The 22,581-nt window shown below is 37.8% G+C and overlaps 1 protein-coding gene across 2 annotated transcripts in view; it reads right to left on the bottom strand.

Annotated features, from left to right (window-relative positions):
• Positions 1-6,567: 6,567 nt before the first annotated feature.
• Positions 6,568-22,581, bottom strand: part of ANO6 (anoctamin 6) — a 217,026-nt gene continuing 201,012 nt past the window's right edge. For both annotated transcript variants that reach the window (XM_014584198.2, XM_006168558.2), the window contains 4 exons: positions 21,648-21,853; positions 17,776-17,978; positions 15,994-16,099; positions 6,568-9,801 (listed from right to left, as the gene is read on the bottom strand). In XM_014584198.2, coding sequence (XP_014439684.1) covers positions 9,595-9,801; positions 15,994-16,099; positions 17,776-17,978; positions 21,648-21,853 — 722 coding nt within the window. In that variant the 3' untranslated portion in view covers positions 6,568-9,594. The remainder of the gene's footprint in view (positions 9,802-15,993; positions 16,100-17,775; positions 17,979-21,647; positions 21,854-22,581) is intronic.

Raw genomic sequence — 22,581 nt, 5'->3', positions numbered from 1 at the left:
TGTTAATATGGTGTATTATGTCTATGGTTTTGCATACGTTGAACCAGTCTTGCATCCCTGGAATAAAGCCTACTTAGTCGTGATGTGTAATTTTTTTTATATGTTGGATATGATTTGCTAGCATCTTGTTAAAAATGTTTGCATTTATATTCATCAGATATTGGTCTGTAATTTTCCTTTCTTGTCATGTCCTTGCCTGTTTTAAGGATAAGGGTGATGGAGGCTAAATAGAATGAATTTGGGAGTGTTTTATCCTTTTGGATCTTTAGAAATAATGAGTAGAATGGGGGTTAACTTCTTTAAAAGTTTCATAGAATTCAAACGTGAAGCCGTCAGGGCCAGGGTTTTTCTTCGTTGGGAGGTTATTTATTACTGATTTGATTTCACTGCTTTTTAATGGGTCTATTCAGGCTTTCTATGTCCTCTTGACTCAATCTTGGTAGATTAGATGTGTACAAGCATTTGTCCATCTCATCCAGGTTTTCTTGGTTGGTGTATAGTCGTTCATAGTATCCTCTACTGATGTTTTGTGTTTCTGTTACATCTGTTGTTATATTGCCTGCTTCATTGTGAATTTATCTGGTTCCTTTCTCTTTTTTCTTAGTCTAGCTAGTAGTTTTTTCAATTTTGTTTATCTTTTCAAAGAAACCACTTTTGCTTTCATTTATTTTCTGCATAGCTTGTTTATTTTCTAGTTCATTTATTTCTGCTTGAATATTTATTATTTCTTCTCTCCTGGCATTTGTTTTGGAAATTTTTTCATTCTTGCTTTTCCAATTCTCTGAGGTATGACATTAGGTTGTCCATTTGCCAACTTTCCATCTTTTTCTTATGTGCACTAATTGCTATGAACTTTCTTTCCTCTTATGACTGCTTTTGCTGTGTCCCATAGATTATGTAAACTCATTCATTATCATTGTTTTCTATGAATCTTTTGATTTCAATCTTAATTTCTTTAGTAGTTGTGAAGTCACTTAGGAGTAGGTTATTTAGTTCCCATGTATTTGTGTATTTTTGAGGGTTTTCCCTGAAATTGATATCAATTTAACTCCATCATGGTCAGAGAAGATGCTAGATATAGTTTCTATGACAGGGTACAAAACAAACTTTTACAGATCCAGTCATGTGGTCAATCTTCAGAAAGGTTCCATGTGGTGGTGAGAAAAAAGTATATTTGTGGGTTTTGGGTGGAATGGTCTATAGATGTCTGTAAAGTCCATTTAATTTATGGTATAGTTTAGATCCTGTATCTTTTTGCTTTTTTTTTCCTTTTCTGGTCTAGATCTGTCCACAGGAAATAGTGAAATAGTGGGGTGTTGAGATCACCAACAATTAGTTTGTTCCAGTCTATCTCTCCTTTTAGGTCTAACAGTCTTTTCTTCATATGTTTGGGAGCTCCTGAATTGGGTACATAGATATTTATAAACATTATAGCTTCTTGATGAATTAGTCCTTTTGCTACTATATAATGCCCTTCTTTGTCTCTTACAGTTTTTGTTTTAAAGTCTATTTTGTCTGAAATTATGACTCGAGCTCTGTTTTGGTTCCCATTTGCATGGAATACATTTTTTCAGCCCTTCACTTTTAATCTATGTATGTCTTTATCCATGAGATGTGTTTCTTATAGGTAACAGAGGGTTCCTGGGTTTTGTGTGTGTTTGTTTTTTAATCCATTCAGCCAATCTGTGTCTCTTGATTAAAGAATTTAATCCATTAACATTCAGTGTTATTATTGATATTTCTAGACCTGTCCCTACCATTAAGTTGGTAATTTTCTTGGTTGTTTTTTATCATCTTATTTCTGTTTATCCCCTTTTTAGTTTTAAAGGTATACTCTTCTCAGAATTTCTTGAAGAGCTGGTCTGGTATTGGTAAATTCTGTCAGATTTTGTTTGAGAAGATTTTTTAATAATCTTGGTCAAAATTGTTTCCCTCTTAACACTTTCAATATACCTTCTTATTCTTTCCTTGTTTACATTGTTTCTATTGAAAGGTCCAGTGTTAGCCTGATGGAATAAACTTTTAAGTCACTTGACATTTCTCTCTTGACAATTTTATTTTGTCTTTATCTGTTGTTTTCACCACTCTGGCTATGATGTACCATGGAAAGGATCTTCATGGGTTGATTCTATTTGGGTCATTTGTATTTTTTGGGTCTGGATGTTTGAATGCTTCTTTAGGCTTGTAAAGTTTTCTTCCAGGGTTTCATGAAATAAATTTTCAATGCCCTTATTAGTTTCTTCATCTTCCAGGATACCAATTATTCAAATGTTTGGATGTTTAATGGAATCTAGTATTTCATTATCCTTTCATTATACTCAATATTAATATTTTAATATTCTATATAATTCTCATTTTCATTTATTATTTTCTCTTTTTTTCCCCCCTAGGTTAGAGGTTTTATCTTCTACACCTGAGATTCAATCTTCAACATTGTCTAATTGGTTTTTAATAATTTTGAGAGTGGTTTTGATTTCCTATATTACAATCTTCATCTCTAACAGTTCAGTTTGATTTTTTCCTGTGGTGTCCACTTCTTCTTTCAAATCGTGAAAGGACTTCCTCATCTCCTAGAATTAGTTTTCTCTTTTCTGTTTCATCTCATAGAGTTTTGTCACCATGAATGTTCTGAATTCTCTCTCTGACATTTCAGTAACCTCTTCTGTTTTTTCAAGAGATGGAGGAGAGTTATTGTGTTCTTTTGATGGAGAACCCCAGTATTTATTTATTTATTTATTTATTTATTTATTTCTTCCTTCCTTCCTTCCTTCCTTTCTTTCTCTCTCTCTTTCTTTCTTTCTTTTTTAGAGGTTTTCGCTATAGGGTGCATGCGCTCGCCAGACAGACAGAGAGAGACATAGAGACAGAAAGCGAGAAATCACCCCCCAGGGGGGATGGTCACGCCGCAATCCCTTCTCCTCCATTGTCCTCTTGGGATCTTGGGCACACACGCACACGCGCCTGGCGTGAGTTCTAAGCCACCGGGTCTGGGACGTGAACCACGGTCGACTACGTGGGAATCCAGCGACATAGTCATTACACTAACTGCTGGATCCTTTTTTTTTTTTTTCCATAATTGAGATCCATAAAGTCACAACTGTGACTTTTACGTTTGACGATGTGTTCACTTTTGAATAACTCTTTAGAGAATGTTTCTGTAACTGGGAACTAGTTTGCTTCCTTTTTGCTGTGAGTTGCTTCTGTGTCAAAGTCTCTCCTGCTGTGGCTAGCAATGTGGTCCCCATGGTAGGATTTTTCTATTCAGGTTTCTGAAGAGCAGTTTCTCCTTTTTTGTTACTCTGTTTCCAGCATGTAAAACACTGTCTATCATATAACAGACACACAAATATTTGTTGAGTGAATTATTGAATAAATCTAACTTAAGAAATTAGATAAAGGAATGGCTCCATGGCCTAATGGTTAAGTGAGCTAGATCCTACATGGCTAACCATGCCCCATTAAAGGATGCTTTCTTCCCACTTTGTCTTTCTGTCTCTCTGGTGAGTATATATGCCCTCTGTCAACTGGAAAAAAAAAAAAAAGCAAATTAGGTAACAGAATTGACCTGGGAAAGTAGAAATAAAAACCAAATGGATAATATTGTAATAGAAAATAAAGATAAAATAGAGTGAATTGTCCAAGTCCAAGGTAGTTATTTTGAAAATCTAATTTTATAGACAAACCTATGTCACATATGACAGTCAAATTGTATCTTGAATATTCTGGTAATTGTTATCTTTACATAAGCAACAGGTGGGAATCCAGCGACATAGCCATTACGCTAACTGCTGGTTCCTGAGTTTTAAGCCACTGGGTCCAGGACGCGAACCGCAGTCGATTGCATGGGAGTCCAGCGACATAGCCATTATGCTAACTGCTGGTCCCAAAATACATTTGAATTTTAATATGCTCATCTATACCTTAGTTGGTGAAATACCTCTAATAAGAGACTCCATGGTCATACTGATTCCTCGTTAGTACTCCCGGGCATACTGAATCTAGGGTAACAACCATAGACATTGGGACTTTGTAGCAACACCGAGTGATAGAAACTGATACACCTAGCCCCATTTTATAGATTAGGAAGCTAGAACCTAGAGAAGTTAAACAACTTCATGGAATTAAATACCAATCAATGAGAACAAGCAGATGGTATTTATTCTAAGATTGCTGTGGCAAAGCAGTCAGCTACTGTGCCTTGTGTTTCAGTGGAGACCTAAGCAGGCAGAGGTGTGGGAGAGCTTTGGAAAGGGGAAAAAGGGAGGGCTTCAGTCTCCCCTGGCTGCAGGTTGAATAGAAGCAGGCATCCTATGGGCTTGGTCAAATATACACTATTTAGCGTTCTTTGGTTGGTCCTAAGTTGCAAGCATGGACAAAAATCAGGGAAGCCATCAGTCATTAATCAAGTCCTGGCTATATTTGTTCAATTATCACAGTTATTATTTAGCTTCCTGAGTATCATTAGAGACAGTAGTCTCATTTCTACAAATCTGACTTAATAGCAAGCAGGCTGGCTTCTGGGCTGATTACTGTAGAGAAGGGGTTGGCTTCCTGGGGGAAGGCAGCTGCAGGTCTTGGGCACAGTTCTTTTTTTATATATATGGTCTGGTCACAGTCCATTTGTATCTTCAGTCTCACAATAATGAAGGGCAACAAGGTGCGAATATGTTTTTGCCTCTAGAGAGAAGGCAGCAAGAAAATGAACTAGTTACTCTAGCCATCTTGGTCATTACTTATTTGATAACTGGCATATTTAAAGAGGAAATGGAATATATTACATTTACAAATTGTAGCTGCTTTAATACGTTTCATTAAATTTACCAGTGGAATCAATCATTATTTAAAACTCTCTTACAACATAATTAGTAGAGTCTACTAGATTGATGAATAGAATAGAATTTGGGCTGAACTTAAAAACTTAAGTAAGTATGTTTTCAGATTTATACTTCAATACACTAAATATAATTTTTAAAAATCCAAAGGAAATCTCTGAAGTACTTTTGGGACACAGTCTGCCATTGATATCCCCAGTTCACATGTGCTGGAACCTCTGAGTGGGCTAGGCCTGGTGTTTTCCTGAAGCTTTTTTAATAGCATAGGACAAAAAAAAACCCCAAAAAACCAAACAAACAAAAAAACGCAAAACCTATCCATTTCTTCTATGGGAGAGAAATAGAGACAGAGACAGGAATCCTCATCAGGGTCCCTGTGCCACAATCCACACCCGATCTCAACTAGCCTGGATCACAGACACGTGCCTAAAACGTACATGGAGGTCTCTGGCTGGGAACTAGGCTCCCTCCCATGCAGGTGCAGCATCTCAGGGTGTTGCATTGCCATGGTGCTACAGCGTGGCACTCAGCTTGGGATTTTTAAAATATGCTGTATTTCTTTTATATGATCACATACTTATTCTATAATTTTTTAAAAAGGTACTTAAAAATTCCCTGCCATAAAGTCATGTGGGCAGTAAGATAATATAGAAAACACCTGGCCTGGTGCATGTCAGATAAATACTAATTGTTTTGGAGCCTATCTTCGTTCTCAAATGAGAAGGGGGTACTGTGTTTCAGAGAAACTTGGAATTGTCCCTTTGCTGGCATTGAAAGACTTATAGGGAGTATAAGTACAGTACTGGTCCCAAGAGTATCATTTTGTGATCAGATTTCTTCCTATTGGCCCACTATATTTAACTTACTTTATTATAAGTCTATTGAGGTTTAAGTTGGTAGGTTGGGAAAAATCAAAAGATGGAATGAAGGGGGACCAGCAGTTAGCATAATGACTATGTCCCTGGACTCCCATATAGTTGACTGCAGTCTGAGTCCCAGACCCAGTGGCTTAAACTCACACCGGGCACGTGTGCATGCGTGCCCAAGATCCCAAGAGGAGAAGGGAGTGCGGTGTGGCCATCCCCTCTGGGGGGGTGATTTCTCGCTTTCTATCTCTGTCTCTCTCTCTCTCTGTCTGGCGAGCACACGCACCCTATAGCAAAACCTCTCCAAAAAAAAAACAAGATGATGGAATGAATAAAAAGCTGGATAAGGATAAAAAGTTGATTTTTATGATCAGATTATTCTTTATGTTCTTCTCATTTCTGCATCCAGGGTTGCTGTAGGACTTTATAGCATCTTTCCGATACTAATAGAGTCTCATCCTTTCTGGGTGACATCGTCCCCAGTAATCCTGGCTTATCAAGTGGAGGGCATCTTTATATAATTAGACAAAACTTCCCTTCCTCCTAGTCAGTGTCCACCCAGTGTACCTGGTATGATGAGCAGAGGTAGGCTGGTTGTCAGCTCTCATAGGCTTTCTGTGCTTGGTGCCTTGTGCAGGGCTCAATCCCAACAGCTCTATCCAGCAGCCCTGGCTGAAACCTATCCCCAGTATTTCATAGAAAATCAGCATTTTAAAGTAAGTGTAGACTATGAAAAACACAATTTTGGATACAACCTATGTAAAAGCTCACATTTGCTATCTTAGCATGTATCTGGTCAGTAGTAAATAGCAGATATATATTTGTCCTGTTTGTTAAAAACATTAAAATGATTACAGGGTAGACCACAGTCTGGTTTGTAAAAATGAATTTATTAAAATGCTCATAATTATAAAAGAATATTAAAATGCACAGAAATTAACATTAATTACAAACTTTACATCTTATGCACAGTGTATGAAAAGCATCATGAATATTTCACTTCTACTTTAGGTAATCTGCTCATACATTTTCACTTTCCAGACAGTTTATAATATGAACATAGGAAAATGGTACAAGGAGTGTTTCAACAACAGGGCACATTCTGACTCTTATGTTGAGCTAATATCTTATGAAAGTCAAGATGCACATGCAGTGGAAAAGGGGGATTTGGAGGACATTTTGCATGATGGTCTTGGTTAGTTTTAAAACAAAAAGGACAGCTTTCCCTAATGACATATCTGAGGGATGTTTTAAAGAAAAATCCCCTGAGTATTTGGTCTAATGCACCAATCCACTAAAATTCACAGGCATTACAAAAGGACATAAAATGAAAACTTCTCTAGTGGTTAACACCGGACAGGTTGAGGGCCACATTCTCCCTTCATGGGTCCACTGTCATGCCCCTTGGTTCTGGGTGGGGGTGCTACTTCTGCTGTGTTTACAGATGCAGCCAGCTATCATCTGCAGACATGGGCCCATATTTTTCTTCATCACTGACATATCAGCACTAGACTGACATTAATACTGCTGATGCCATGGGTGACTCTAGGTCTCCACTATAACTTAGCTTTTTTGGGCATTTAGCAATGTCAAACATCATGTTTGCTGCCCTTAAAAATGCAGGTTTTATTTTTTTCCCTCCTGTCCACAGCAGCACAATTTAAACTATGGGGAGGATTTTCTCAGCTGGGGCTATGCAAACATAAATGTACGTTTCTTTTGAAGTCCTATCATCTATATAAAAGATACAAACATTTCCTTTCTATGCTGACATAAACAGTGAGTGATTGCTGAACCAAACACTAGGAGATAGATGTCACACGCTTCAGAGATAGGAAGCGATGGCCACTTCCAGGAGCAGCATCACAGAGCGGTGGCACCCCCAGCCAGGCTGTGCAGAAACGAGGAACCATCTCCTCCAGTGGCAAAAATTCATTCTTCTGTCCTAGCACAGTCAGACCTCACATGGCCTGGATCTGAAGCCCTCTCTCACCACATCATGAACATTATCAAGAAACATAGTCAAATGTCCCTGATCCATAGGGACAATTCAAAAGCCCAGAATACTGCTTTGATAAATTATATGTAATATATAATATATGTAGTGAACATTTGTGGCAACCATTTAAAATTGTGTTTGGGAGTTAAACTACTTTAATATAAAACATAGCTCTAAAATCTGATTACTTAGTCATATTTCACTTTCTTTTGTTGCTGGGATTTGCTGATAGGTTGATTCCTTTGGCACCTAAGTGTTCAACAGCATCCCGGTGGGTAGAGGCCCATCCAGCATGGACATGATGCAAATCACCTCCTCCTCCTGCACCAGCACTGCACTGACTGTTACCAGTCCAGGGTGACAGGTGCAGCTCCACGTCTACTCCAGTTACCAGAGAGCCTGATACTTAAGAGGCAGTAAAGCTCACCAGATGGCCTGACAGCAAGATACACACAGTGACGTAGGAGGCAGCAGGTGACCTCCAGGTGATGGAAGGGTTGTGAGCAAACCATTTTCCTTTTTCACCCTTAACTGCTTGATTGGTCCTGGAGGAAACTGGAAGCTCAAATCAAATCCAGAGTCTCTTTTCTTGATTAGGAATCTTGGTATAAACCTGTGTCTAGTGCAAACACACAATTACAATCGAGTTACTGGGCCCAGAGTAAGAGGGTGGAGGGTACGAGGAAGCCACATCTATGGCAGATACTTTGGTATGTTGATTGCTTTGCATACAGAAATAAAGCCATTCAGATTCCCTGAGTGGAAGGCACATCCCTCACAAGGACCACAGTTAGTGTGGCTCACAATTAGTGCTATTCCTTTAACTTGACACAGCGTCGTCAAGTCATATGGCTACACAGTGAGCCAATCGCAAAGGCGCTTGGTGATTTGTAATATTGTAATACTGTACCTTGCACCAATGAATAAAAAGTCAGCTGTGGGAAAATGACCGGCCTATCTTTTCCAGACCATTACCTTGGTAAGAATGTAATTTAATCATGTGATATAATTTCCCCCTCAAGAAACTATACGTCTTTAGAGGAGATAAATTAATTATCCAGATCAATGTGAGTTACAATTCTATTTGAATCTGTAATTTTTCCTACTTTTGACATTTTATCCCCTTGAGGTGTGCAAAGCAATCAACATTGATTAGGCACAGAACATTCTAAGAGTGCTCCTGGAAGATAAAAGGTGTCACTGTGGGTTAGAACAAATATGCTTCAAAACTTTGCTATCTTCATGCTGATCCACTAAGAATTTCTCTTAGATGGAAAGGCAGGTCAAAATGAAGGCTGAAACTATTTCCTCTGATTAGCTGAAGTTTCCTTTCTGTAGGGAGCTGATAATACATATTGTGAATTCTTGAGTCTATTTGCCACTAAAACAGCATTCAAAGTGAAGCTCAACTTGGCTATTTTTAGTCACACAAAAGCTATTAAGCACACATCTAGTTTTTTAATGATGGTGCTGTAAGGAAAAGATAACTCTGGAACAGAACTGGCAAAGTGAAGAAATGAAACGTTACAAAAAAATAAAGAGGACCGTGTGCTTGATTGAGAATAGAAAATAATGAAAGTAACCAAAAAAGTTTGGCCTTACAAGGGGGTTTTTAAGCCCACTAAGAGAATTTTTCTTTGTTACTAAAATTCCAATGATCAGTAAAGGGCAATATTTTAGGCTTTCCAGGTGATTAATTTCATGCCAGTCTTGATCTACATTTTACATCTTCCAGTTCCCACATTGCTAGCTGAAACTGAAAAATGATATACATGAAAATGGCAATAATTAAGACTCATATTTGCCAAAGTGATTTAACTTAAAACATTCTCATTTAGTGATTCATAATATATTTTAACAGAGCTTAATTCTTTAAAGTGCTTCACAGAATAAGCCCTTATTCTAACTTTGGTCGAAAACTGTTATCTACTGCTTCTACCATCCTCTCAGCTATCACCCCCATGTTTTTTGTCATATCTTTGAGGTGACTCTCATGAAGCAGCTTTTGAGTGAGGTATTTTTCTCTCTTGATCTTGCTCTTCGTGCTTTTTGATACATCTGGAATTGCATACGAAATGAAAAATTTCACCGAGTAGATGACATGCTAAGGAAGAGAAAGAAAAAAAAAATTGTCAATCGTGAAGAAAGTAAGGAAATGTAGAGTTCCGTTCATTGGTTTCTGCTTGTCATTATGGCAGTATCTCTGGACAAGGTGGACACTCTGCACACATCCACTCTACTCACAGTGTATAATGAAGCAAATATGTCATATAAACTTGCATGCACACATGTATACGTATTAGTTATAAAGGATCAAGACAAAACCCACTATTAAACTTAAAAACTACTACGCTGGCAATGCTGTTGTCTTTTGTGCACTCCTTTTCTAATTTCTCTGCCCCTTTCCCAGAGGTAAACATTATGCTATCTGTGAACTTATGTGTATCATTCTCAAATATTTTTTACTTTCTTTCATCAGAGGGAGGAAGGAGGGAGGTGATCCTAACAGGGTCTTCACACTATGATCCATCCTGAATCTCAGCTGCCTCGGTCACAGTTGTGCCCATGCACAGGGAGACATGTAACCTGGGACCTTTCTAAGTGCATTCAGTTACATTACCACTGTACCACTGTCTGGCTTCTCAGTCTACTTTTGAAAAATAGTTTTATAAGATATGTATATATCCCCAAATAATACATTTAGTCTTGCTTGGTGTGAGCTCTATAAAAAATAGTGCAATGCTGTATGTAATGTTCTGAAAACTGCTTTTTCACTGAAAACTGGTTTCTAAGAAGCATCAGCGTTACTGAACATAACTAGTGCATTTTCACTGCTGCATAATATTCCACTGTGTGAATGAACACACTGTAATTTATTAGTTCTCTTAAAAACAGGCATTGTGCTTGTCTCTAGTTTTTGCGTTAGGAATAATTCCGTTGTGGACACACTTGTGCTTAGATCCTGCAGCATGAGTTTCTCAAGGGTGTGGATGTAGAAGTGAAACTGCTGAGATCCTAGGTCTTATGAAGCAAGGTATTTTCTAAAGCAGTTACTCCAACATACCCTCCTATCAGCAGTACGTGACAGTTTCAATTGTTCTACATCCTTGTGAGCACTTAGTATCATCAGATTTTTTTTAAAAACCAATTTAGTGAGTGTGAAGTAGACTTTCACTTTGATCTTACTTTGCATTGTATTGTAATTAATGAGGTTAAGCATCTTTTCATTTGTTCAAATCCCTAACCTAGCAAGAGGAGAGAGACAATATATAATAATCAAAATTAAAGACAAGTAAATTCTGCATGGTGCTAAGAAGCAATTAGAGGTCTGATATACTGGTTCATGTGGCAGGGTTCTGCTGCATGGTGGCCAGGGCTGTGTGGGAGGCCTGAATTCAGTGGCATGTACCTGTGGTCCTCGCTAACAGGGAGGCTAAAACAAGAAAATTGCTATATGGTGAGACCTTGTCAAAAATACCTCTCTTTTCCCCTTTTTCCCACCTTCCCATTAAACAAATGAATGATTAGAGCTACGGAAAAAGAGCAAAGTAATATATGTATTATAGTAAATGCTATTGTGGGCTTTTCAGTAGATTTTCTTATAGATTTTCTACAGATTTGTCTAGATACACTTAAGGAGGTGAGGGACCGAGCCATGCGGATACAAGAGGAAAGTCAATCCAGGCAAAAGGAATAATTAATGCAGAGTCCATAAGGTGGAAGCTTCCAGGTAGTATTCCAAAAATAGTAGGGCTGGAGTGAAGCAAGTGAGAAGTGACATCTGAGGAGCAAAAGAAGGTGACTAAATTGCACTGGAATTTGCCTGCCATCATAGGACTTTGGCATTTACTGAGTAAGGTAGGAAGACAATAGGGAGTCCAGTTCAGTGATGCTGGTCCTAATCTAGGCAAGAAATGATGGTGGCTCTGACCCAGTGGTAGAATTGGTAAGAAGTGGTCAGTGATATCTTTTTAATGGAAAAAACCAACTTGAGTAGATGTGCAAAAATAAATAAGGAGGGCTTTCAGGACTGGCTCAAGCAACTGATGAGACAGAATTGCCATAATTGAGAGGGGTAAGACTATGGATGGCACAGATTTAGGGCCAAGTTGGGAGGAGTACATTTGGAGAGGATATAAGAAAATGGGCGGGGGGAGAGAGAAGGCAGCAGATGGCATAGCAGTTACATCACTGGACTACCACCTGGCCAACCGTGGTTCAAGTCCTGGACTTGGTAGCTTGAAACTCACACCAGATGTGTGTGTGTGTGTGTGTGTGTGTGTGTGTGTATGTCTAAGATCCTGGGAGGAAAGGGACGGCAGCGTGGCCAACCCCCCCCGGAAGGTGATTTCTTACTTTCTCTCTCACTGTCTGTCTCTCTGGTGAGCACATGTGCCCTAAGGCAAAAACCTCTCCCCACCCTCCCCACCCTCCCCACCCCCCCCAAAAAGAAGGTGACATGGGAATTGGGACAATAGCTTTGAAATATTATCTAAGCAAAGAGGTCAGGTAGGCAGTTGAATCCATGGGCTGAATTTAGGAGAAAGTGCTCTGGAAATATCCACTTGGCAAAAGGTGGTATTTAAAGCCAATAGGCTGCAGGAGGTCATCAAGAGTGAGGACGGAAAAAAAGATGTCAACCAAGGAATGAGCCCCTGGATGACAAAGAAGAGAAAGAAGGGACTGGCAAATAAGTTGAAAGGCATGACTAGTGAGGTAGGAAAAGAGAGAAAGAAAAATTCTGGGGGGAGCTAAATGAAGAAGTATTTCGAGGAAGAGTGAATGATCACTGGTGCTGCTAAGTTAGATAATGTGAGGATGGAGTAGTGATTGTAAGGATTTACCAACATGATGGCACTGATAAGAGAATGTCAGGGAGATGGAGGGGTGAGAGCATGAGGGGGAGGCGAACATGTGGACAGCAAGGCACTGGCCACGAAGACAAAAAGAGACATAGAGATCAGATGAGGGAAGAAGGATGGAGAGAATTTTATTTTGACAAGGGAAAGATATTAGTGTTTGATAATGACGTAAACTACTGGGTTGTCAGAAAGGTCATAATGCATTTTTGCATAGGAAAACAGAAAAATACACCATGATTTTTCTGACAACACAATGTATAGTAGTGGCTAAAGTTCATGTAGGAAAGACAGGTTTTGTTCTCCCCCTCCCCCACCCCATCTTTTTCTGAGATTATTAATTATAGATAGGGGGATTTTCTATTGGGTCATTGGAAAAGTCATGATGCATTTTTTGCAAAAAAGAAACAGAAACATATGTCATGACTTTTCTGACGAGCCAATACATTATGCCACCTTTGCATGCCAGGGTTAATGCCAGTGTAGTAATGATGCTATCTTTTTAAAGTATATTCCACATTTGAAAATGATCCTTGTCTCTATGTAATGAGTGAAATAGCTTATAATATCCCTCTCTCTATTTTTAATCTTACTTTAGGACCTAGGCTACCCTCAGCCTTACCAATGACTTGGAGAATATTTCCTCTTTTTCTGATCTCTGAGGAAGTCAAATAGTCGAAATGATCTGTTCTAGAAAGCTTAGTATCACTCTCCCAGAAAAGCATATGGCCTGGTGTTTTATTGTAAAAAAAACTGTTCAATTAATCAATGTTCTACTGTAGTTCTTGGCTTATGGCTACCTTGAAGCATTTTGAAGACAGACTACTCTTGTCTAGAGTTAAAAAGTCTACTCTAGTTTTTGTCAATCTTCTCTTCTGGTAGCTTTTAAGATCTTTTTTTAAATAATTATTTTATTTATTATTTTTTAATTTTACCAGAGTGAGACAGGGAAAGTGGGAAAGCAGGAAAGCAAGCCACCAGCTCCAGAACTTGAACCGCCATCAGCCATGTGGGAGTCCAGCATCCCAGTTACCATGCCACCTGCTGGCCCTGTGCTTTTAAGATCTTATCTTTGGCATGTCACCATTTATTTTTCAGTATATGTAAGTGTAAATTTCTTTGTTATTTATTCAGTTTCATAATTTGGCATGCTTTTTGCTGTGTGTGATTTAATGTCTTTCATCTATTCTGGAAACATTTTAGCCATCAACTGTTCAAATATTGCCTTTCCTCTGGTGTCTATTTTCTACTTCCGTAGTTTTTTAAAGGTAGGACCTCTTTGTTTTTCATATGGCTTAACCTTTTGTGTGTGTGCATGCATATTATTTTTTTTAATCCCTGTGACATTACAGGTAATGTTTTCAGACTTATCTTCCAGTTTACTAAGTCTCTCTTCAGACATGCCTAAACTTCTGTTTAATTCATATGTTAATATTTTTCATTTTTTACTTCTAAAAGGTACATTTAGTTTTTCCAAAATTGCCTTATAATAGTTATTTGTTTTAAAATTTCATATAGATAGTTTATGTTCCTTATATGGTAATTCACTCTTGAAGTTATTGAGGGTCCAAATCAGTGGGTTATTTGTCCTGCTTTTTTTTATTTTCACTGTTGATCTTTGTGAGCTTATATTTGATTATCTTGACCTGAGAAAAACTTGGTATCTAAAGAGAAACTCTTTTCTCCATAGAGGATATGCATTTACTTCTGCTCTAAGACAAATCTAGCCCTTTTTTCATTCCCTGGCTTACTGCAGGAGTCTCAAGTTCAGCTCTCATCCACCTTGTTTCAGACCCAGAACTTAGTTGCTCTGAGATGGAATTACTAATAAATAATAGCACTTGCTCTCAGGGCCCTGAACACTTCAGGGGTGCCTTGACACTTTAGGGGTGCCTACTGCTCTATTTTAACCCATTACCTTATTCCCCACCTCTTTGTAAGATTCTTCCTTTCAGTGAGCTCAGAAATGCAAATGAAATTATGTTTCAAGTTGGTTTTAGCGATTTTGCAGTGGGATGGTACCTCATAGTATTGAGCTCACCTTAATATCACAAGCAGAAGTCCTATCACTTTGTCAGCTACATATTTGAATATGAACTAGTGACTTGTTGATATATCAGATACCATACTTTGGGAATCTATTTATGATGGTGAACTATGAATTATTTTTCTTTGCCTGTTAATGTTTAGTAGTTGGTTTTTAAAAGGTACTAGTATAAGTATCAAGGCCAGGTAGACTACCCCACCACTTCCTTTCTAACAATTCTGATTTTACTCAAGGCAAATTTTCAGCCTCCCTTGTTGCAAGAAGGAACCAGGTGTTATAGTTCTAGCCAGTGAGATATAGGTGGAAGTGTGCTGTGGGGGCTTCTGGAAAAGCACACCTTCCTGAGTAAAAAGAAACAGATATGGCTGGCTTTGCTATTTCTCTGTCTTGAATGTAAAATGTGTTACTGAAATTGTGCCGGCCATATTGCAACCATAAGGTGATATGCTTGAGAGAAAACCTAGATAATCAGAGATATGGTCCTTACATTAATGTGCTGGTATTGACTCAGGAACAACTCCTAGTGAACTTTGTTATGTGAAAAAAATCAACCCTTATCTATTTAAGGCACTATAAATGGATTTCCTATTTCTTGCAGCTAAATGTAATCCTAACTAACCACACTAATCAAGCAACTTTTGAGGCTTTATAGAGTAAGAAGTCAAGCTGGCTAGATCAATTGCAAATTATAGCTATTTCAGTAATTTTTCAGAGCTAACTTTAGGAATATAGAAAGCAATTGTAAGTAGTTGGTATATTATGGAAATGCAATAAAAGAAATGATAACAATATGAATAAAACTATATCAATAGTAGTAAAAGGTCCTCATGGCTAGAGGTCACATCTTACTCATCTTGAATAACCTGTTTACAGCCCACATGCTGCCTAGTGCTTCCCTGTCAAAAGGCAGTTAATACTACGTTGAGTGGAATTGATTCTCCTTTGCATAGAACATGCTTTTTACCTTAAACTTTTTTTTATGATAAAGCATATGTGTGTACATGAGGAAGGGGGGAAAGAAGAAGCCTCCACAAAGCTTAGTCGGGCTTCCATCCCTTTCTTCCAGTCCTCCACCCCACATGTTTTCAGGATACCCAGGTGGGGGAATCAATCATGGTTGGCCTGTGGCCTCCAGCTCTGCCATCTGGCATGCTATGGGCTATGCCACAGAGACTGGTCTGACTTTTAAAGTAGATAAGCAACTTCCTTTAATTAATGAGTGCATTCTGAGTATTCTCAGGTCAAACCTGATTAATAAGTCTTCAAATAATTATTAGCACACAGTAAAAAAAAAATCATACATTTAAAACAGAGTTGGTAAGACTTAAAACTAACACAAGGCTTGCAAGTATCCAGTCTTATAAACTATGTCAAAGTGTACTTTTCCTACCTCCATGACAATGATAAAAGCCAGCTTGGCTGCAATCACGTGCCAGTAGTAGATGTTGTGTTTATACTCCTGTGGATGTCCAGGCGGGTATCGGAAATCACGATACCTGGAGACAATAGAAAGGCATCTTAGGAGACCAATCTTGAGCAAATACTGTAAATAAGGGCTCTTTTACAAAGAGGTCATATTTCATGCAATACTCTTTTAAATTGAACATCAATTTTCTCCTAGAGTTCAATTTAGTAACTAAACCCCCAAATAATGAATGACTCTAGTAATATTTCCAGTAATCATAAAATGATGGTATTGACAGATCTCATCTTTGTAAAAGAAAAAAAAAAAAAGAATACATTTTCATAAAAAGAACTAAAGTTCTTTTCTGTTGTTGTTGCCAGAGCTTTATCCCTGCTTTCTCAAAAGAATATAATTAGACCAATTTGGCCTATTTTCAGGAAAATGCTTATAAATTTCTCTATATAATGGTCTTGATAGGGTTTACTTGGCTACCTCTCTGTATATAGAGTATCACCTCTTTGTTGTGATGGTTTACCTAATTCCTATTGTCCGATGTCATGATTTACTGCTGTTAATAGTATCTTCCTCAGGACATGTCTAATTTTCCACCCCTAATTTATTAGACCTAGAAGAGTTTTTTTGTTTGATTTGCCAGAGGGCAGATGGAAAGCACCCCTCAATGAAGCGTGGTCACATCATAATCCCTTTTCTATTTCTCCATGCTGCTGAGATGTTGGGTGTGCACACATGTGTGCCAGATGTGTTTGGGGCTAGGATTCAAACTGCAAGGTTGGCAGTGTGGGATCTGGCTTTCTTAACCACTAGACCATGGAGCCAGCCCTAGAAAAGTTTAATTACTAATTAGAATTATGTAAAGTAAGAGTAAGCAGATTCCCTTTAAAAGTCTGAGCCAAAGTTAACAAACTTCATTACTTGGTAATTTAGTTGGTTTATACTGTCCATAATTTTACCAGTTATTAAAATCAATGTAGAGCTTTGGGAACCAGCAGTTAGCGTAATGGCTATGTCGCTGGATTCCCACGTAGTCGACCGTGGTTCGTGTCCCGGACCCGGTGGCTTAAAAAACTCACGCCGGGCGCGTGTGCATGTGTGCCCAAGATCCCGAGAGGAGAATGGAGGAAAGGGGATTGCGGCGTGACCATCCCCCCTGGGGGGTGATTTCTCGCTTTCTGTCTCTATGTCTCTGTCTGGCGAGTGTACACGCCCTACAGTGAAAATCTCTCAAAAAAAAAAAAATCAATGTAGAGCTTTATACTTATTAAGCTAAGGTATTTATGTCTCTTATCTGTCTATGCCTTTAATTACATGAAGATGCTAGCTCCTCATCATTCGATATCTTCAGGTTGTGCTTGAATAATGCCGTTAGTCTTGACGATTAAATTATCCTGGATTTTAGAATTCTTGAAGTTATTCCATTTCCAAAATATTGGGTTGTCAGAAAAGTTATGATGCATTTTTGCATAGAAGAAATATGTCATGACTTTTCCAACAACCCAATAGAAGACTTTTTTTTCTGAATCAGTCTCCCTGTAGCCATTTGAAACTCCTCTTTAATCTTGATTTGTGGTGTGGTTTCAAAGTTCTGACCCTAATCTTTAATATCTTTTTTTTTAAGTTAGATGATAAAGAAAACTATGCAAAAATGTCTCTAGCAATTTGATTTAAATGACACTAAACAGAATTACATGACAAGAAAAGCTCTTTTCAAGATGAAGTGTATTTTTAAACAGATAAAGCAGAACTTGCCTGCATGTGGTATGGTTACCAAGTCCAGTGTACGGGTTTCCCTTGCTTTTGTTTTTGAAGTCTGCGACGTTGAAGTAGGAGAGAGTGTTATTGATGTACCCCTCCATAGTGTAGTCAGTGTGGTTCCCATAGGGCGGGATGGAGAAGGACCAGTAATACACCAGGCGAGGGATCATGTCTGATGTGAAGGCAATGATCATGGCCTATGTTGGGAAGAAAACAATAAACGGGCATTAATTTAGAGCTATTACAGCACGGTTAACAAGTAACATCAGAATTACTGTTTTCATCAAGTGAATTCTTTTAAACTAAAGATTCAGAAACATTGATTCTTTTAACTGTGAAACATATATGGATATTTGAGCAGCAATTTTAAAGTAGAATATTATTTTTTTTTTGTCTTCAACTCTAAGGGAAAGTCCAGAGGTCTACCTGCAATTCAAATGTAAAGGCCTAATAGTTGCCTATTATTTTTCTTAAATGTATTGAGTTGTTGGGAAAGTCATGATGCATTTTTGCATAGAAAAACAGAATATATCATAACTTTCCTAACAACTTAGTAGTGAACACTCATTTAGTCAGAGTAATTGTTGACTATAGCACTGTGGGTAACTCAACAGTTACTGGTTAAGTTATAAGTAAGTTGGTAGTTTTTTAAATAAGAAGATAATTCAGTCAACCTTAGAACTCTACTTCATACAATCTTCTTGATTTAGAAGACTTCTGTAGATATATTAAAGTCAATGTTACAAAAAATAATTCAGCTTTATACATTCTTTTGAATAATAGCTACAAAACTGATACTTTATCACTTGATTCTTATATTTTACTGGATCTAAATTTAAAGAATGACTTTTGAATTCTCACTTCCCTCCTATAATATCTTGACTTGTTTAGATAAGTCGACCCATAGCCTACTTTATTTTAAATTCTCAGTATGTGCTTATGTGTGCTGTTTCATTAGAGAGCAAGTATTATTAATTGTAATAAATGTGGTAAACAAGTCACCATTTTATGGTTGTCTCATTTTATACATTCAAGAAATGATATTTGTTTTGTTAGATCTAGTTGTCTAAGCCTGTAAAGTTAAGATTAAGTGGATGGAGGTTATACATTATCAAATGATACAGAAACTTTATCGCAAATCCTTTAGTTTGGATTTTAAAGTCTCTAGTGTGTAAAATTGGTTGGAAGGGAGGACAAAGAAAAAAGAATAAACCAAATTCTATGTGAATAAACAAAGTAAAAACAATTTAGTTCTTAACTGAAGCAGAGGGACAGACATGGTTTTGGCTCAACGTATTTTTAATAGTGTTCAGCTGAACACATGATTTAGACACAGTGAGACCACAAAACAACAAACAAGAGCTCAGATAAAACAAGAAAAACAACTAGGGAAGTCTTCTGTGGTAAAATTTCACCCTGCTAGAACAAGCTTTGTCCTTTCCTCTGAGGTGAAAAATCTGTGTGTGTTTGTGTCTGTGTGTATCTGCTTCCTAGTACTGGTGTGAGGCAGGAATATTTGACCTTTTTCTAGGTTTCAATAGATTAAATTTTCCTGTTATCATTTAACTCAACTCTATCTTTTTATAGAATCTCTGGCAGATGTGCTTCAGGAAGGCACACAAATCCCAACAAGAAAGATAATTCTATTGTCTTCTGACAAGATACTTTTTCCTCCTGAATTGAGCTGCTTTCAAACATGCTACAAGGGTACAAATAAATGCAGTGTGCTTCATTTCCTATGCTGTTCTGCACACAATTTTCCATTTATATAAAAATAAATTAAAATTGGTCTTCAATAGCAGATGCTTTGGCATGATACAACAATGTCGATTTGGCTTATTTATTGAGCCAGTAGCTTTAAGATGAATAATTTTATAACAAACTCATGCTTGATACCTGATCTCATCCTTGGTAGCTCTTTTCTTCCTTTCGCACACATTATGTTGGAGGTACACATTAGGCATTTATGGGGCTGAGGTTATATACATGAGGGGATAACAAGGACATCTTCAATGCTGCGATGCTCTACATGGGTGCATATGCTGTATCTTGAAGGTGTAACAAATCCTTATATGGAAGGATTGTCCACAGTTTAGTCAGGGATTTTTAGGGTACATTATAAGAGAAAGCAATCATTGGATCAGAACCAGCACCACCAATTAGCCTGCATGTGTGTGTGTGTGTGTATATATATGTAAATACAGCTACTCTTTCATCTATGCTAGTGAATTAGAGCCACGGCATGGATACTGGGAAGAGGTGCCTAACATAATCAAGCCTACATGCTTGAAGAATAAGCAGTTTGAGTCAATTGGATTTTCTGGTTAGCTGAAGGTCAAAGTTTTAAACCTTGTTGCTGAAAATTTTCCTAAAGCACACAAGTCCCCATTCCTGTCCTGTTTAGTGTTCTATAGCATATCGAACATGACAGATTCATTCTTTTATGACTGAGGAACTTAAAAGGCCTTGCTGTCATATTTCTGAACATCAGTCTTCATTTTGCAGCACACAGAGAGGGTGGTAAAGGTGTGGGCTACTTGACTGATTGGAAAACGAAGCACCACAGCCACTGGTTTGTGTGCATGATTTGCAAACTTCTCTAGAAAGGGAGAGCATGCCATTTGGAAAACCTGAGAGCTATGGGCTGGGGCAGGGGGTGACAACTGAGTTCCAGATAACTTGTTTTGTCATATAAAACTGTAACTGTAATCTAGAGAGTGATTTTGAAATTCTTGTGGCTTTACTGAGGTACCTGCCAGTCACTTAATAATGATTATAATAAAGGTAACAGCAGCTGATATTCAATAAGGACTAGATCTATGCATTCCATGCAGTAACTCATGAATCCCTTGACCATTCTTCATGGTATAGACTGTTCTTTCAATGTGTGGTAGGAAATTATTCACTTTACTAGTGATAAAATGAGGCTCTGAAGTGTTAAGGCTTGGGTTGAGCTGCAGTACTAAGGACAAGTGTTTGGGTCTATCTGTAAATTTTCTGACAGCTGCAGTGCTTAGTAACTTCCCTGATCTAGGAGCCTGACTTCAGGCACTGCTGAATTTGGTTCTGTTTCTGCAGGTGCTGTGGTTAAAGGCTGGTGAGCCAGTGGAGCTTGATTTAAGAAACTAAAACTAGAAACTCATTCTATTGGGGAAGCTGAAATGAATGAGTTGGCAGGGCAATATGGGAAAAAAAAGGATACTATAATGGTTTTAAAAAAACTTAGTCTTTCTGAGAAGCTCCCTATTGGCCTAAACAAAGAAAAAAAAAATAAAGAGGCTAGTCCATAGCCAATTAACAAATTAATACAGTTAAGACAACTGTGTTTTGTCCCCTCACACTTACAGACCCCCCTAGACCCACCTTCTTTAAGAACCACTGTCCTGGAAAGGTAACATATAATTATGAATATACAAAGTGTGACACTTTCTCATCAAAGTTAACAATTTGATATTTATATACAGTAAAATATGGAGGAATGGCCTTATTTCAGGGTCTCAATCTCTAAACAGATGTCTACTTGCTTATTTGTTAAGGCTTTTAGTCAATAGAAATATGGTAATAATAAATACTAACACTTTCAATCTTCACATAATTATCAAGAGAGTAATCAGTGCTTTTATAATGCAACAATAGCACTTCTGTAAGAGATCTGACTCTGTAAGTCAAGAATAATGTTAATTTATACTATATAATATTAATATAATTTAAGCAGAATAATAGTTACATAACAACTATGTTCATATGGATGATAGTTGTGGCATCTTCTTCTCATTAAAAAAAAAACATTTGATTTTTCAGTTGGCAACTTTAGTGGGTCTGTGGACTTTGCAAGGTCTTAGCCCGTGAAGCCTAGGTCTACTCACATTGGTCACCACAGCCAGAATCGCTATTCCTTGCATGATGGGCTGCCACGCTCCGATGTCTTGGGCTTTCTCTGGCACCATGCGTCTAAACTGGGTAGTCAGTTTCCATGCGTCCACTCTTATTTCCAATATATTGTTCACCAGAGCCAACAGAGGAGCCAGTGGGAAAGAGGCCACAAATAAGGTGACGAACCCAAACTGAATAACTGTCAATGGAATGGACACACATCACGAGATGGTGGATGGATGGAAGGACAACATAGTTTCCTTTACTCTTGTTAAGAAAGAGAAAGGCAAACAAAGAACTAAACCCCAGAGAGAAAACACATCCATGGTAAATAACTTAACGTTCAACAGAGAAGCAACCAAGCACAACACAAATAGGACATCTCTGGAAAGACGACTACTTAGAGCCCGTTGCTTTCACATGCGTGCCTTTTTAGGAATGCTATATTATAAAATATTTAATCAACTAAAATTATTCATTGATAGTTTAAGCATATTATTCAACCTCAATGTTGAGATAACAACACTGGAAGATGATTTGTGATTTAGGATTAAAAAAGAAAAAGAATATTGTGAAAGTATCTAGCAAGTTAAAAGATACAGGAAATGTACCTTTGAAAAGGCTATGCACAGAAGATGTTGGAGGAAATATGTTAAGAACAAAGGCGTGAGCTCCCTGAGTCTGAATGTAAGTGCACTGCATTCAAAGAATTTATGACATTTTTACAAATGACAGAAATATTGTGTCTTACTAAGCCATAATATGATAGATCCTTAGGAATTTTTTTTTAAGTTGTCGTAATCTTTGTGGTCATAATAAGTCAAGACTCAAGTGGCGGCTTAGAAGTTCTTTTTTCCTTGTCTGTAATTTACACAGTCTCATAAATGGGGCAACATTTATCGGGGGGGGGGTAAGGTATGTCTTAGG

This window comes from Tupaia chinensis, unplaced genomic scaffold, assembly GCF_000334495.1.
Source record: "Tupaia chinensis unplaced genomic scaffold, TupChi_1.0 Scaffold145870_1, whole genome shotgun sequence".
Classification (NCBI taxonomy): domain Eukaryota; kingdom Metazoa; phylum Chordata; class Mammalia; order Scandentia; family Tupaiidae; genus Tupaia; species Tupaia belangeri.
This window is presented reverse-complemented; position numbering and strand designations above follow the sequence as displayed.